This window comes from Tasmannia lanceolata, unplaced genomic scaffold (assembly GCF_043159265.1).
Source record: "Tasmannia lanceolata isolate RefF3 unplaced genomic scaffold, GAP_Taslan_0.1 ptg000048l, whole genome shotgun sequence".
Taxonomy (NCBI): Eukaryota; Viridiplantae; Streptophyta; class Magnoliopsida; order Canellales; family Winteraceae; genus Tasmannia; species Tasmannia lanceolata.
The window spans coordinates 141772-159469 of record NW_027518725.1 but is presented as its reverse complement, the minus strand read 5'-3'; the positions used below and the strand labels follow the sequence as shown (position 1 = coordinate 159469).

At 38.0% G+C, this 17698-nt stretch overlaps 1 protein-coding gene across 2 annotated transcripts; it reads right to left on the bottom strand.

Moving 5' to 3' along the window:
• Nucleotides 1–190: 190 nt before the first annotated feature.
• Nucleotides 191–16788, bottom strand: LOC143864105 (feruloyl CoA ortho-hydroxylase 2-like). 2 transcript variants are annotated; one of them, XM_077374900.1, is made up of 3 exons: nt 16430–16788; nt 1384–1488; nt 191–553 (listed from the first exon to the last, which is right to left on the bottom strand). In XM_077374900.1, exons 1-3 carry the CDS (start codon nt 16679–16681, stop codon nt 299–301), a joined length of 612 nt encoding a protein of 203 aa, XP_077231015.1. In that variant the 5' UTR covers nt 16682–16788; the 3' UTR covers nt 191–298. The 2 variants fall into 2 exon arrangements, with proteins under 2 accessions (XP_077231015.1, XP_077231014.1); XM_077374899.1 differs by having other exon boundaries at nt 16403–16783.
• Between the last annotated feature and the right edge of the window lie 910 nt (nt 16789–17698).

Below are 17698 nucleotides of genomic sequence, written 5' to 3'. Positions count from 1 at the left end.
TGTCATATGTTAAATTCCTCAAGATTGAGCCCAGATAATAAACGTTTAGCTGTAAGAAGAATGATAATTGGAATTTTCCCCTATGGCTTTGGCGTGGTAGGTGTGTTTGTATTTTATAGATTAATAATTGGTTGTGACAAGACGGTAGCATTTTTAGTAGCTTAAATCCATGTGGCCAAAGGCATTTCCATCTCATTAACCATACTATGCCTACAAAGCTTATTATTATGTATTGGCAAAAAACATACACTACATGCTAAATATTCACATAAGTCACCACATGAGATGTTTATTGGCGTTATATCTTGAAGTGAGATATCTGAAGATTTTCAACACCCAGATTCTTGAAATTGCTGTTCTTCCTTGACTTAAAGTACTCTCCGCAGTTATATTCTCTGTATTTGGGGGGATTCTGCTCGTCTACAAGCTCCTCCAGAGGCTTCACCATAAGGTAGTCTGCAGGGTTCAAGAAAAAAGGGATAGAGAACCTCTCTCTTTCTGAGTTTCCCACCACTCTGTGTTCTGGGCTCTCATACTTATCATTGCTCCAAACCTGAAATAAGCCCAATTAAGAATCTAACTGCTTCTTTGGATTCCAAGAAAATCAGTCCTTATCAATTTAATCCTCTATTTGAAAATGGACATTGCCTTGGAAGTCATTAACTATACAATTTCTATTACAAGTTATATGATGTATTTGCATATTTTTCCAAGGAAAAATTAAAGCACACAAAAGTAGAAGTGGGCTGTTGGTTCAATGATGGAGTTGCCACAAGCCCACAGTATCAATGATCCTGCCCACAAGACCCATGAAATTACAGTTACTCTTAGGGTGCTTTTGGACTGCAGAAAATCAGGCACTAGAATTGGCATCCTAATCTGATTCTGACTTTTGGTTCAAAATATGAAGAAGTACCAGAATTGACACCAGGGAGGAATTAGGGGAGGAAAAATGTTGAATCAGTTTCCTGCTCAAGAGGTGGTATTCGGTCGGAATGAAACTTTTATCGAAATTTTTTCTAATTAAATTTAGTGTAATGATATCAGCACAACCCTGTTTTAATAATTGCACAAACACTGTCTTTTCATTTTTAATCGGCTTTGTTAGAGCTTTTTGGTAACTGTACGTAATAGCCTTTGATAGCTCTTTAAATAATACGATACAAGAGTTAGTGCAATTATTAAAAACATGGTTCTGCACATATCATTTCCCAAATTTATTTATTTTGAAGAATATCATTTCCTAAATTTATTATTTTGATTTTTTTTCCATTTTGTTTACTGAGAAATTGGAATAGGAATCAAAAGAAAATGCCGATTCCGATTCATGATATTAAGAATCCAAACGCATATAAAAGCATTCTTCACATAAGCTGATAGTACCTGAATAATGGTACCAACATTGATAATGTAAGCATCAGGGATGGGTTTGACCCTGATCCACTCCCCATCAGTCTTTCGCTTTACCTCGAGACCACCAACATCATCCTGAGCAAGAACAGTTAGAGCACCAGAGTCACTGTGGCGACCAAGGCCAAGAGCAAGGTGAGGTGAAGGGCAAGGAGGGTAGTGATTGAGGCGTATAAAGCCGGTATTATCTTTGAATAAGTCATTCAACCGTTTCTCTGGTAATCCCAAGCTCAGTGAAATAAGCTCCACCAACTTAAACGCTAACTTCTTTACAGCTCGGCCGTATTCACTACATGCTTGTCTAACAAAAGCAAAATCATCATGTAGGGATACATTAGTCCGATAAATGATCGAATTGTGAACTCACCTTGTCCTTTGTATTTTAATTAGCTGCAGATCTTTTTGGCAAGCGAAATGTTATCGGCACTATTGTATATTGATGATCGCACTCCTCACTTTATTAAAAGCACGGTATGGCCCGCACCATAGGATGATCCAAACTGCCCATTAGATGGCTCACTAACACAGGGGCGTATAGCGGAAGATTAAACAACGTTGATTACATGTAGGGAAATAAAGGTGCGGAAGCTAAAAGGGGGTGTGTAGAGAATCCTAAGGGTACTTCTTGGTTTAAAGTGGTTGGAGAATTAAGGTGGTTTCAATCGAGGTTTAAAATTTCGGTTTCAGTAACCGTTTCAGACCCTACCAAAAACCGAAATTTCGGATTTCGCCGAAATTTGGTAATTTGGTTCCAAATTCCGGACCCAAATTCCGAAATTTTGTAACACTTTTTAAAAAAAATATATAATGTCATTAAACCGAAATTTCGGACCGAAATCCGAAAGGGCGAAAAATGGAATTTCGGAAAATTCCGGTTTTGGTCCCCACCGGTATCCGAAATCCGGATTTCGGTCGAAATTTTAAACCATGGTTTCAACAGAGGTTAAGAAACAAGATGAGTTGGGTAAAGAGGGTGGTCGGATGGAAAATCATGGGGATGCAAGAGGCAATTAAGGAACGGTTTTTTGAGGAAAGAAAACCCACTAATTAGATTGTTTTGGGCGACTTGGGAGTTGAGGTAAACATGGACAGCAGGAGGACTGCAGGGAGGATGGTTGAGGGGACTAGTAAATGTGAGGATCAGACCAAGGGAAGGGACTAAAATAGGCTAGAATAAATAGGGTTTGGAAGGGGCTGTTGAAAAGTGAAACAATATGAAAGGAACGGGTAGGTTCAGCTTGTAGGTGAGGTTCTCAGTGGGTGTTAGGATGGGTAAATATGGACTTAAACTATGGGGAATGGAGGGATATCGGTCGAGAGTGTTAATGGGATGGGATAAAGGGGCAGATAGGTATAAAATAGATTAAAGAAGAAGATAGCAAGGTGTAGATCGAACCTGTAGCAGCAGATGGCTATGGATCGTTTGGATTTTCCGAAGGCAACAAGCAACAAATCGATGAAGGCAACTGAGATTTTATTCCAAAAAGATAATAAACGTTTACATTAATGCCTATTTATAGGCTTTTTAGAAGATAAAATCCTAGTCGATCTAGACTTCCTAATTTTACTCTGTTAGTGATTTTGGATTTTCAAAATCATGTATTTTGCATGTTTTAGTGTTTTGAAAAATGTTTTATCAAAAGTGTTTGGGAAAAAGAAAATGTTTTCTTGGAAAGATTTGCTTTTACAAAAGGATGTAGAAGTGTAGTTGAAAAGATAGTTTCGTACCGGATGAGAGAAAGGAAAGAGAAGGGCTTATAAAGCACTACACTTTTCTAATACTTGTTGATTGCACATTGGGTTGAACCCATAGTTGGACCCGTTCGCACACGTGCACGAGCGGCGTGGGCAATGGGCTATAGGGCGCATAGTGGCGCTTATTGGCACTTTTTTAGGCGCACTTAGTGGGGGAGTTACTAAAGCTCTTGCAAGAGATCTGGTGTGTAAAACATCATTAGGGATGGGGTTAAAGCCATTAACCAATAGTCACTAATGATGGAACCTCAACTCAACACAATGAGTCCAAGTACATAACATGGAGTGATTGCAAGCACAATAATATGTATTATTTGCCATCCCAAGGTAAAGTGCTTGGTACCTTTAATGTTTAAAAGGAGAAGGCTGAGTATTTAAACTCTTAATAGGCTTATAACATAGTGTTGGAGTGTTTTAGTTACAGGGGCACTCTTGATAAGCCTACCTATGTGAGTGTGGGAATGGTGCCGCTTCCTATGAGACCTGGCTAGTCTCTAGAGCGCTCATGAAACCAAGATATAGACACAAGGCCAGTACATGTGTCGGTTTTTAGAAATTGCCCAAAGAGGTGAAATCTTGTGTGTGAGACGTATTCGGTTAACCAAATAGAATAGCTAGTTCAAAGATACGTCTACTATGCAATTCTGGTTAACTTTGATATGTCCTCACTATGTGAAGGTTCAAATCGAGAGATACATTCATCTATGCATAAGATTTCCAAGCCTGATGAGAAAATTTTCTTTGATTTTGAAAATGGTGGGGGATTGTTAGTGATTTTGGACTTTCAAAATCATGTATTTTGCATGTTTTAGTGTTTGGAAAATATTTTATCAAAAGCGTTTGGGAAAAAGAAAATGTTTTCTTGGAAAGATTTGCTTTTACAAAAGGATGTAGAAGTGTAGTTGAAAAGAAAGTTCCGTACCGGATGAGAGAAAGGAAAGAGAAGGGCTTATAAAGCATTACACTTTTCTAATACTTGTTGATTGCACATTGGGTTGAACCCATGGTTGGACCCGCGGGACGGTGAAACGCACCGTTCGCACACGCGCGTGCGCGGCGTGGGCAATGAGCTATAGGGCGCATAGTGGCGCTTTATTGGCGCTTTTTAGGCGCACTTTGCACTTCGCACGTACGCAATGTCGCAAGGAGCGATTGGAGCCTTTAATTTTTCCAGATTTGATTTGCACCGTTGGATCAAGATGAAGGTGGACCGGTCGGATAGGTAGGTCAAATGGTTCGTAGGCCCATCAAGCCGAATGGTTCGGTTGGGTTGGTTTTTTTTTTTCCCACCATATCTCTCAGGGTATTTTTTTCTCCCACATAACCAAACATGGGATTTTTATTTTACCAGGATACTTCTAGGACTTTTTTTTCCCACCTATCTCCCAGGGTATTTTTTTCTCCCACATAAATCCCGGGAACAAAAAAAACCCGGCAACCATACATAGCATTAGGGGCCGTTTGGATACACGGATTTTAGAATCCATGTCTTAGTTTGAAAACAGTGTAAAAGAGGGTTCATGATCAGGCTGTTGTATGTTGTCCTGACAGTGTTTCTTGGATTTTAAGTAAGAAATCCAGTTTTTAGAAGTCTCTACTGCATCCTAAGATTTCTATAACCAGGAAACATGGGATGATCTGCTACGCTCTTGCTGACAAAAAGAAGTGCGAGAAACCAGAAAACGACGGCCGGTCAACTTCTTCTCTTGTCTCTCATCTACAATTTTGAAGAAATCCTGGATTCTAAAATCCACGTATCCAAACGGCCCCTTAACATTTTCAGTGAAAAGAGGACACATTAAACCAAAGAAGGGGGTGTATTTATCATCTCCCGTATAATATCGGACCAAAGTCCTACCACAAATTTACCCTTCTAATCTTTCTAATCACCCCTTACCCCCACACTGCATGTATTTGTCATCTCTCTCTCTCTCTCTCTCTCTCTCTCTCTCTCTCTCTCAAGACATAGAGATATCCACCTATAGCGCACCATATAAAATCTCCCTTCTATGATGGTCTTAGAAGAAAGACATAAATATGCCACAGATTATTGTTAGGAAAGAGTCAACATCATACAAATGGACCATAAATAATTGATAGGGAAGACCCCACATACAGGCAAATCATTTATTTGCCCACTTTACCTTCTTTGACAATGTTTCACATTTTCCATTACTATTTTTCATCTCCCTCTCACTTATAGCAACCAACAATGTAAATAGGTAGTGGAAATGATTTTGAAGGCACAACCTATTTACATTGCGGCACATCAAATGGACGGCTTGGATCATCCTATTGTGTAGACCGTACGCTTCATTTTTGATAAATATGGGTGAGGCCTACAACTGGGCCCTAATGTTACTGTACGGCCTGCACCATAGGATGATCCAAACCATCCATTTGATGTGCCACAATGTAAATAGGTCGTGCCCCAAAAATTATTTCCAAGGATGTAAATAGGCCATGCCCCAAAAATTATTTCCAAGGATGTAAATAGGCCATGCCCCAAAAATTATTTCCAAGGGATGTTCGAAACCCTACACTCTAAAGAGGTTTCCATAATATGCAGTTCTCTTTAGAACGGAGGGCTAGGTTCATCCTATGGAGAGAGACCGGTTTGGATCGGAGGGCTAGGATCATCCTAAGATTTCAACAAATTAATTGTTGGGCCCACCAAGGAGTGGTTGTACCCTGGAGTTCTTGGTCCATTTGAGTCAACTCAGCAGAGTTTCAGGTCAAGTTGATGGCCCCTAGTTAACTGAGTCAACTCGCTAGGTTTCTGTACTTTGGATAGGATTGAGATAAGTTAATTTACACCAAAACTTTGGTGTAGAGTTCTGCATTCCATTGCCTAAATTTAATCTGTTTGATCATTCTTTTTTAGGCTCTCTTAAGCGGGCAGTTAAGAGAATTGGATTAAAATGCTGTTCTTTGAACCATTTGATATATAAGGTGGAACCCACAATGTGAAACAATACATATTGTAAGACACATGAGATTATGAAAGATGTATCGAGATCTTCGAACCCATTATTGGTGGAATAATATGAAGAGAGAGATTGCTGAGTTCGTGTCTACATGCTTGGTTTGCCAACAAGTGAAAGCAGAACGACAGCTACCAAAGAGAGCCTTATAACCACTAGAGGTGCCTATATGGAAGTGGGATATGATAGCAATGGATTTCGTTACGGGACTATCGAGGACTACGAAAGGAAATGACGCAACATAGGTCATCATTGATCTACTGACGAAGGTAGCTCATTTTATCGCAATACGAGAAAAAATTTTCTTAGATCAATTAGGGAAGCTCTACATCAAAGAAGTAGTCAGATTAAGCGGGTCCTACCACCAGTGAGACCCACAATAAGCAAGACTCACAAATAGTGACAGACGTTCAAAGCAAGGTGGATAAATTCACAAGACTGTCTCGATATGCAACCCACCTAGTGACAGACGTTCAAAGCAAGGTGGACAAATTCCAATACGGATTAAAGCCTAGCGTCAGGCGAGTATTAGCAGCTTTAGATTTTCAAAGCTACGAAGCCGTGGTGAGATGCGCTTTGAAAGTGGAAATTGAACATTTTGACTTTCAGCAGTCCAAAAACAAGTTGACCGGCGTAAAGAGAACGAATGAAAGCCAACCAGGAGGATTTGGAACAAAGAGACCTAATATCAAGGAAGCAGAAGACCAGCAACATTGCTCAAAATGTGAAAAGAGACATGGAGCTGTCTGTTACGTGGGGACACAAAAATGCTTCAAATGCGGAATAGAAGGACATGTGGCAAAGGACTGCAAGACGGTCCCAAAACAGAAACCGGAGGAGGAGATGACACAAAAGTATCCTCATCTATTTACTTCTTAAGGTACGTAAAATTTCAAAGACGAAATTTTTTTAAGGAGGGTAGAATGTAATAACCGGTAATATATATATATATATATATATAAATAAATAATCGGGCATTACTCATTTTTTCCAGAGTTAATCAACCATGAGGACATCTGGCATAATGGGGCGTACGCGATTAGAACCCAACGCTGAGCGAGGATTGAACGGCTTCCTACCACTACGCCACCGCTCCAAATGTCAACTAAAAATGAGTAGATATTTACACATATTAAAAATTACAAACAGTCACTATTCATAATTACTATTCACAAATAGTAACTATGCAAGATTACGCAGAAATACTATACAAGTTCACTATTGAGATGCACTATTTAAAATTACTATTCACAGTAGTACCCACCAAGTACTATTCACAAGCGGGTCGACTAACAGTGGGTCTCACATCAGCAGGCCCCACACAGATCCTACTACCAACGGGCCTCACAACAAGCAGGACCCACAAATAGCGGATCACGCCACAACTACTATCATTAAAATAGTTGCGCTGACAAAAATAATAATTAAATAAGATTAATTATTATTTTTAAGAGAGTAGTTGAAGAAGGTGAAATAATAATTAAATAAGATTAATTATTATTTTTAAGAGAATAGTTGAAGACAGTAGGTGAACATATATCTATAAATAGAGGAAGAGAAGAAGAGAAGAAAAAAATAAAAGAAAGATAGAAAAGAGATCGAGAGAGAAGAAAGAGTAAGAGAGAGAGGAGAAGAAAAAGAAAATCCACTTAATCACTACCAAAGTAAGTATTTTATTATGGATAATATGGTTGGTTCTACCACCTATGTAAATATCAGGATAAAACATGCATAAGAGGCGATATCTCGTTATAGATTATGCAAGTTTTACAATCTTATTTGAACGGTGAAATGCTAGCATAGTAACCATAAAGTAAATGGTTGATTCTACCACTATGTAAATATCCACCTATGTAAATATCAGGATAAAGCATGCATAAGAGGCGATAACTCGCTATAGATTATGCAAGTTTTATCATCTTATTTGAACGGTGAAATACTAGCATAGTAACCGTAAAGTAAACTTTAATCAAAGAAAGACGAACTGCTGAGTATAGTAGCCCATCTTATTTGAACGGTAAAATACTAGCATAGTAACCGTAAAGTAAACTTTCATCAAAGAAAGACGAACTGCTAAGCATAGTAGCCAAGAAATAAAGGAAATCAAAGAATGGTGAACGGCTGAGCATAGTAACATGTGGAGTCCACAAGTAATATGTGGGGTCCACATGAATAGACTTCATTAAGCATAGATGCTTTCATTCATAGTCATATCTCGGCCCATTCATAGCCATACCTCGGCTCATAATCCTCTAGATTTACACTCTCTAGAGTCGCCTTTACCCACGTGCACATGGATGATTATAACGCGTCCACCCGTCATCATATCATAACTCAGTCCATATTAAGACTTAGGGTATCACAAGATAAACCCTAAGATGGGCTACTAAACTCAGCAGTTCGCCTTTCTTTGATTAAAGTTTAACCCTAAGATGGGCTACTATACTCAGCAGTTCGTCTTTCTTTGATTAAAGTTTACTTTACGGTTACTATGCTAGCATTTCACCGTTCAAATAAGATGGTAAAACTTGCATAATCTATAGCGAGTTATCGCCTCTTATGCATGCTTTATCCTAATATTTACATAGGTGGATATTTACATAGGTGGTAGAACCAACCATTTACTTTACGATTACTATGCTAGCATTTCACCGTTCAAATAAGATGATAAAACTTGCATAATCTATAGCGAATTATCGCCTCTTATGCATGCTTTATCATGATATTTACATAGGTGGTAGAACCAACCATATTAATAAATACTTTTAACTATCCATATTAATAAATACTTTAACTATCTATATGAAAAACTTACCTTGGTAGTGATGAAGTTGATTTCTTTTTCCTTCTCTCTCGATCTCTTCTCTCTCTTTTATTTTTTTCTTCCAACTGTAACGACCCGATTTCCCATCAAGTCGTTACGAGCAAACACCTGTTAAAATACTCACAACAACAACTGCCATTCTTATTTTATAACTAAAATGTTCCTTACAATAACATTTACCAAAGTCCAAACTAAATAAAGTCTTGATAGAAATAAAAACGATAAATGACGCAAGACGTCAAAATACAAAACCCCAGAAACGAACTCTCTGATCACACAGTCCCTTATCCCAAGGTTCTTTCATTTGCAAACGCTCCACCATCTAACGCCTCAACCCCTGTGGTGGAGTAAACAACGTCAGAGCAGGGTCCTCCAAAGACCGAGCAGAGTAAGAGAGACAATATAAAAAGTACAGGCAATATAATCCAGATCCTCAGCAATATATAGCAACAATAATAAAAACTGGAAAGGAATTACGCTATTGATTGCAATATAAATAACAGGAGTGACAATAATAATTGATATGCTATGTGTGCATGAGACAGCTCATTCCCCAGGTACATCCGGCTTTTTCCCAATTTTCTTTTCTGTCAGTTCTTTTCTGACTTTCTCATTTTTATTTTTATTTTTCTGTCGGTGTCCTTGCCGCACGACTACCCACTACCCCTGTCTGAAGGTAATGGCGTTATGGACTCGGATTTCGGTCTCGCATTTAATACCGAGCCGAGTATCCCATTTTGGTTGGTTGCCAACGAAAGGCAGTACACGCTTCTCGCGTTGGCCTTTGGACCTTAGGTCACAGGATGATACCACCACACCCTTAAGTTCCCCTTCACTCTCCCCCATGTATGATCATGTATGATATGCAATTCGGAGTTTAAAGTACATTACTTTTGTCTCCCTTCCTGTATTACTTTGTCTCCCTTCCTGTATTACTTCGCATAAGATTTTATTCCAGACAAGCAAGTATAAATTAACTAAGCAGGTATCAATAAAGCACAATTTTATAAGTAGAGTTACATTGCATAGACAAATTATATTGGAAACCATTACAAAGCAAGGTCTAGCTGTCACCTGCCTTTATAAAACCTGGAGATGATAGAAACCAAAAAGTAGAAACCGAAAAGTCACAACAAGACTAGGGAGTGATCAACCTGGAAGTAAGGCCATACACATACCGTTATTATGAGTTCCTCATAATCTTACCATTTTATTTATTTATTTCTATGGTTTCCCTGTATTCAGTGTTCTTTCTATCCAGGTAATGTCCATCTATGTCCAAAATAATGTTCCCTGTGGACCCCATATTATTTGTTATCAAATTCATATTTCAAGATCATGGGGCCCAGCAGACACAATTCATATGGACCCCACATGTTACTATTCATGTGGACCATATGTTACTATTCATGTGGACCCCACATGCTACACTATTCATATGAACCACACATGTTACTATGCATGTGAACCCATAGGTTACTATTCATGTGGACCCCACATGCTACTATTCATGTGGACCCCACAGGTTACTATTTCAAATAAGATGATAAAATTTAGGTGGTAGAACCAACCATATTATTCATAATAAATATTTAGGTGGTAGAACCAACCATATTATCCATAATTAATATTTTAAGAACAATATTACTAATAATAAATATTTTAACTATCTATGAAAGACTTACTTTGAAGTGGATTTCCTTTTCCTTTCTTCTTTCTTCCTCTTTCTCTCTCCTTTCTCTTTTTCTTCTTCTTCTTCTTCTTCTTCTTCTCTTCCTCTATTTATAGGAAAATCTGACGTGAATAGTAACGTGAATAGTGACATAAATAGTAATGTGAATAGTGACGTGAATATTTAATTATTATTTTCGTCGGTGGATTTATTATTTAATTATTATTTTGTCGGTTGATTATTATTTAATTATATTTTTTTTTCGGTGGATTATTATTTAATTATATTTTTTTCGGTAGATTATTATTTAATTATTATTTTATAATAATTAATATTATTTAATTATTATTTTCGTCGGTGGATTTTTATTTAATTATTATTTTGTAATGATAAATATTATTTAATTATTATTTTCGTCGGTGGATTATTATTTAATTATTATTACTAGTGATGGGTCCCGTTGGCGTTGAGTCCCGCTTGTTGTGAGGCCCGCTGGTGGTCCTACTTGTTGTGGGGCCCGCTGGTGGTAAGACCCGCTTGTGTAGGGCCCGCTGATGTGGGACCCGCTGATGTTTGACCTACTGTTGGTGGGACCCACTTATATGAGACCCGCTTATGTGGGACCTACTGGTGGTGGGACCCGTTGATGAATAGTATTCGATTGTTCATACTGTGAATATTAATTTTGAATAGTTATCTCAATAGTGAACTTGCATAGTAATCTTGCATAGTGACTATTGTGATAACTATTCAAAATTACTATTCACAGTAGGAACCACCGAATACTATTCATCAACGGGTCCCACCACCAGTAGGTCCCACACAAGCGGGTCGCACATCAGTAGGTCCCACACAAGCGGGTCCCACCAACAGTAGGTCCCACATCAGCGGGTCCCACATCAGCGGGCCCTACACAAACGGATCTTACCACCAGCGGGCTCTACAACAAGTAGGACCCACAAATAGCGGGACCCAACGCCAACGGGACCATCACTAGTAATAATAATTAAATATTAATCCACCGACAAAAGTAATAATTAAATAATATTCATCATTACAAAATAATAATTAAATAATAATCTACCGACGAAAATAATAATTAAATAATATTAATCATTACAAAATAATAATTAAATAATAATCCACCGAAAAAAATATAATTAAATAATAATCCATCGAAGAAAAAAAATATAATTAAATAATAATCTACCGACAAAATAATAATTAAATAATAAATCCACCGACGAAAATAATAATTAAATATTCACATCACTATTCACATTACTATTCACATTACTATTCACGTCACTATTCACGTCACTATTCACGTCAGATTTTCCTATAAATAGAGGAAGAGAAGAAGAAGAAAAATAGAAAGAGAGAAAGGAGAAGGAAAGAGAAGAAAGAGGGAGAAAGAAGAAAGGGGGAGGGAATCGACTTCAAGGTAAGTCTTTCATAGATAGTTAAAATATTTATTATGAGTAATATTGTTCTTAAAATATTAATTATGGATAATATGGTTGGTTCTACCACCTAAATATTTATTATGAATAATATGGTTGGTTCTACCACCTAAGTTTTATCATCTTATTTGAAATAGTAACCTGTGGGGTCCACATGAATAGTAGCATGTGGGATCCACATGAATAGTAACCTATGGGGTCCACATGAATAGTAACCTATGTGGTTAATATGAATAGTGTAGCATGTGGGGTCCACATAAATAGTAACATATGGTCCACATGAATAGTAACATGTGGGGTTCATATGAATTGTGTCTGCTGGGCCCCATGATCTTGAAATATGAATTTGATAACAAATAATATGTGGTCCACAGGGAACATTATTTTGGACATAGATGGACATTACCTGGATAGAAAGAACACTGAAGACAGGAAAACCATGAAAATAAATAAATAAAATGGTAAGATTATGAGGAACTCATAATAACGGTATGTGTATGGCCTTACTTCCAGGTTGATCACTCCCTAGTCTTGTTGTGACTTTTCGGTTTCTACTTTTCGGTTTCTATCATCTCCAGGTTTAAAAAGGCAGGTGACAGCTAGACCTTGCTTGTAATGGTTTCCAATATAATTTGTCTATGCAATGTAACTCTACTTATAAAATTGTGCTTTATTGATACCTGCTTAGTTAATTTATACTTGCTTGCCTGGAATAAAATCTTATGTGAAGTAATACAGGAAGGGAGACAAAGTAATACAGGAAGGGAGACAAAAGTAATGTACTTTAAACTCCGAATTGCATATCATACATGATCATACATGGGGGAGAGTGAAGGGAAACTTAAGGGTGTGGTGGTATCATCCTGAGACCTAAGGTCCAAAGGCTAACACGAGAAGCGTGTACTGCCTTTCGTTGGCAACCAACTAAAATGGGATAGGATCCCCAAAACGGCTCGGCATTAAATGCGAGACCGAAATCCGAGTCCATAACGCCACTACCTTCAGACAGGGGTAGTGGGTAGTCGTGCGGCAAGGACACCGGCAGAAAATTAAAAATAAAAATGAGAAAGTCAGAAAAGAACTGACAGAAAAGAAAATTGGGAAAAAGCCGGATGTGCCTGTGGAATGAGCTGTCTCATGCACACATAGCATGTCAATTATTATTGTCACTCCTATTACTTATATTGCAATCAATAGCGTAATTCCTTTCCAGTTTTTATTATTGTTGCTATATATTGCTGAGGATCTAGATTATATTGCCTGTACTTTTTATATTGTCTCTCTTACTCTGCTCGGTCTCTGGAGGACCCTGCTCTGACGTTGTTTACTCCACCACAGGGGTTGAGGCGTTAGATAGTGGAGCGTTTGCAAATGAAAGAACCTTGGGATAAGGGACTGTGTAATCAGAGAGTTTGTTTCTGGGGTTTTTGTATTTTGACGTCTTGCGTCATTTATCGTTTTTATTTCTACCAAGATTTTATTTAGTTTGGACTTTGGTAAATATTATTGTAAGGAACATTTTAGTTATGAAATAAGAATGGCAGTTGTTATTGTGAGTATTTTGACAGGTGTTTGCTCGTAACGACTTGATGGGAAATCGGGTCGTTACAGTTGATAGTAATTATGAATAGTGACTATTGGTAATTTTTAATATGTGTAAGTATCTACTCATTTTTAGTTGACATCTAGGGCGGTGGCTTAGTGGTAGGAAGCCGTTCAATCCTCGCTCAGTGTTGGGTTCGAATCGCGTACGCCCCATTATGCCAGATGTCCTCATGCACGATTAACTTGGGAAAAAATGAGTAAAGGACAATGATTACCCGCCTATGAGGTCATTTTTATTATATATATATATATATATTTTTTTTTAAGTTTTTCTAAGCTTAATTTTTATAGATTTAAGGAGGGTGGTTGTTACATTTTACCCCGGTTGTTACATTCCTCTATTTTTATAGATATATTTTCACCTATCGTCTTACTATCTTAAAAATAATAATTAATCATATTTAATTATTATTTCAACTACCGTCTTCAACTACTCTCTTAAAAATAATAATTAATCTTATTTAATTATTATTTTGCCTACCTTCTTCAATTAATTATTCACTTAAAATAATAATTAATCTTACTTAATTATTATTTTCGACAGTGAAGCGCAACAATTAATTAATGATAGTGGTTGTGGCGTGTCCCGCTATTGTGGGTCTTGCTTCTTGTGGATCCTGCTTGTTGTGTGTCCTGCTTCTTGTGAGTCGTGCTTCTTGTATCTAAGATCTAGGCACCTAAGTTTCTTGATGTTGCTAGGGACAGACTTATAATAACCACCCAATAGTATTGTTCGTATGGTCTTAGCCTCGTACAACCTCTGCTCTTCTAATAGTGAATTCAAGAGAAAATGGCACAGTCTTTGAAGAGCAGAGGTTGTACGAGGCCACACAGGAGTCTTCCTAATGCCTCTGCTGCTAATGGCACACCCCCACATTTTTTGACAATCTGTTCACCAATTGGAACCAAAATTGGATGCTCTTTACTTCTCCTGATCCAAATGCTTGACGTTCAAACAGAGACCAACAATCACTGTCTGATAAACCAGTCGAGGGGATGAGGGAGTCATCAAGCGCACCCATCATCGATGCAACCCTTTTGTGACCGAGTACTATTCACAAGCGGGTCCCACCAAAAGTGGGTCCCACATCAACGGACCCCACACGGGTCCCACCAAAAGCGGGTCCCACATCAGCAGGCCTCACACAAGCGGATCCTACCATCAGCGGGTCCCACAACAAGCAGGACCCACAAATAAGGAGTAGTTGTTGAAGACGGTACGTAACATATTATTTTATTATTATTTTTAACAATAATTGAAGACGTAGGTGAAAATAATAATTAACTAAAAATTAATTATTATTTTATTCGAGAATAGTCGAAATCGGTATCTATAAATAGAGGTTCAGAGGCAGAAGAAAAAAAATAAAGAAAGAGAAGGAAAAAGAGAGAAAGGAGAAGGAAAAGGAAATCCACTTCCTCAAGGTAAATCTTTCAATAGTTAAAGTATTTCTTTTATATGCAAGTTTTATTTGAACGCTGAAATACTAGCATAGTAACCGTAAAGTAAATGGTTGATTCTACCACCTACGTAATACCAAATGTAATAAGTTAGACCTAATTTCTGTAAATGTGTATCAACTATGTCTTGGTATTTTCAAAAAAAACCGGGGCAGGTGGTAGAACCAACCATTTACTTTACGGTTACTATGCTAGCATTTCACCGTTCAAATAAAACTTCCATATAAAAGAAATACTTTAACTATTGAAAGATTTACTTTGAGGAAGTGCATTTCCTTTTCCTTCTCCTTTCTCTCTTTTTCCTCTCTTTCTTTATTTTTTTTCTTCTGCCTCTGAACCTCTATTTATAGATACCGATTTCGACTATTCTCGAATAAAATAATAATTAATTTTTAGTTAATTATTATTTTCACCTACGTCTTCAATTATTGTCAAAAAAATTAATAAAATAATATGTTACGTACCGTCTTCAACAACTACTCCTTATTTGTGGGTCCTGCTTGTTGTGGGACCCGCTGGTGGTAGGACCCGCTTGTGTGGGGCCCGCTGATGTGGGACCCGCTTGTATGGGCCCGCTGATGTGGGACCCGCTTGTGTGGGGCCCGCTTGTGTGGGGCCCGCTTTTGGTGGGACCCGTGTGGGGTCCGCTGATGTGGGACCCACTTTTGGTGGGACCCGCTTGTGAACATCTTCGTTCCATACGTCATCAAGTACAAGCAAAAATCTCTTCTCACATATTATATCTTGTACTTTTTTTCGCATCTCAACTGTGTAACATCTGTTTTAGTTCCAGTTGCAGATTCTAAAATTTTTTTTACAATTCCAGTAACATCAAAATCTTGAGACACATACATCCACATGCTTAGCTGAAAATGGCCTATTACAATCGCATGAAGGCCAATCTAGCTAGTGTGGTTTTCCCCAGCTCCCCCATGACAACTAGGGCAATAACCGGGACTTCATTTTCATTATTATTAACATCGGCTTGCAATAGCCGCACAATCTTTTTTTTATCCTTATTTCTCCCATAAACTTCTAATTCATTTACATCGGACACAGATTCACGCACATCGGACACTGGATGGGCAATAACCGGGACTTCATTTTCATCCAATTTGAACTCCTCCCTCACTTTTACAATTTTTTGTATTGTCGTGAGGTTCTTTTTTGTCCTAGTTGCTATCTTATGGCGTTGGAATTGAAAACAAGGTAAGAAGGTATTACTTACCTGGCCACAACCAATTGAGTGTAATACCTGAGCTTCCACAGCCCAGTCTGATAAGATGTCATCAGCATCATAGGCCGCATCCATAAGATTTGAGAGCCAAACCTTCAGCTGCTCATTCTCGACTGCCATCGCCTCTGCGTTTGAGAGTATAGCACGAATCATTGATAAATTTCTCTGAAGCTCTTCCAGATCATCCTTAACACCCCTGAGTAATTTAACCTCCTTTAGGATTAGAGAGTTTAAATTCTCAAGCAGTATACTAACAATAGCATCCGCCATATTTCCTTGGTAACAGAAAAATAAATAAATTCTAGAGCTAGAGCAAGTAGAATCACAAGGGAAGGATATCTTGCAAGCTTCTTCCTGTAAGATGGTTTGTTATATAGACTCTTCAACTTTTTACTATTACTTTTTTATTTTCAATTTCTCTTGGCAACGATCATTTTCCACACCACGAAGCAGCCTCGAAGCAGCCTGTGAATAGACTTTAGCAAATCCCAATTAATTTTTGCGCAAGCGACAAATAAGGGGTCTAAAAAGTCCAACCCCACTACCCAAGGGCGCATCTTGTATTATTGTTTATTTATGGTGGTAGGACCCACACCCCATGTGCCTAGACCTGGCAAGAATAGACCCGGGCCGCCCGAAATTTCCGGGTCTGGGTCACATTTTAATATAGATATCATATTTCCCTATATCAGTAAATTACTAACAATGACTTTCTATTTTGTTCTCTAATTTATAGATACATTTGCTTTATTTTATAACCTGACTTTCTATTTCTTTTGCATACCTTTGCTTTATTACGTTCCTACTTACTTTCTCTTCTTTCCATTTGCTATTGGGTACGTTTGCTTCACTAGTTCACCGCTTTGCTTTAAGGCCTGGACCATAGGATGATCCAAACCGTCCGTTTGATGAGCCATGATATAAATAGGTTGCTTCCGAAAAACTATTTACTCATGATGATTTAAACCCTCCCATCTACAGAGGTTTCCTCTATAAATCGAAGGGCTACGATGGAAATAAATTTTTGGGCACAACCGATTTACATTGAGGCCCATCAAATGGACGGTTTGATCATCCTATGGTGCAGGCCAAACAGTAATTTCAGAAAAATACAGGGACCATCCAGGGCTTACACCGTATAATTTCTCATATATAACATCACACCAAACTCCTATAACAAACTTCCCCTTCTTATCTTACCCATTACCCCTTACCCCACACTGCATGTATTTGTCATCTCTCTGACAAGAAATGAATAGACCCATCATCTCTATGTCTCTCACAAGG

Coding starts and splice junctions, on each gene's coding strand:
- LOC143864105 (XM_077374899.1), bottom strand. CDS start 16,681: ATGGCGGATGCTATTGTTAGTATACTGCTTGAGAATTTAAACTCTCTA. Junction 1,489..16,402: donor ACTCAATTGGTTGTGGCCAG/GTAAGTAATACC, acceptor GTTCTTGCTCAG/GATGATGTTGGTGGTCTCGA. Junction 554..1,383: donor ATGTTGGTACCATTATTCAG/GTACTATCAGCT, acceptor GGCTTATTTCAG/GTTTGGAGCAATGATAAGTA.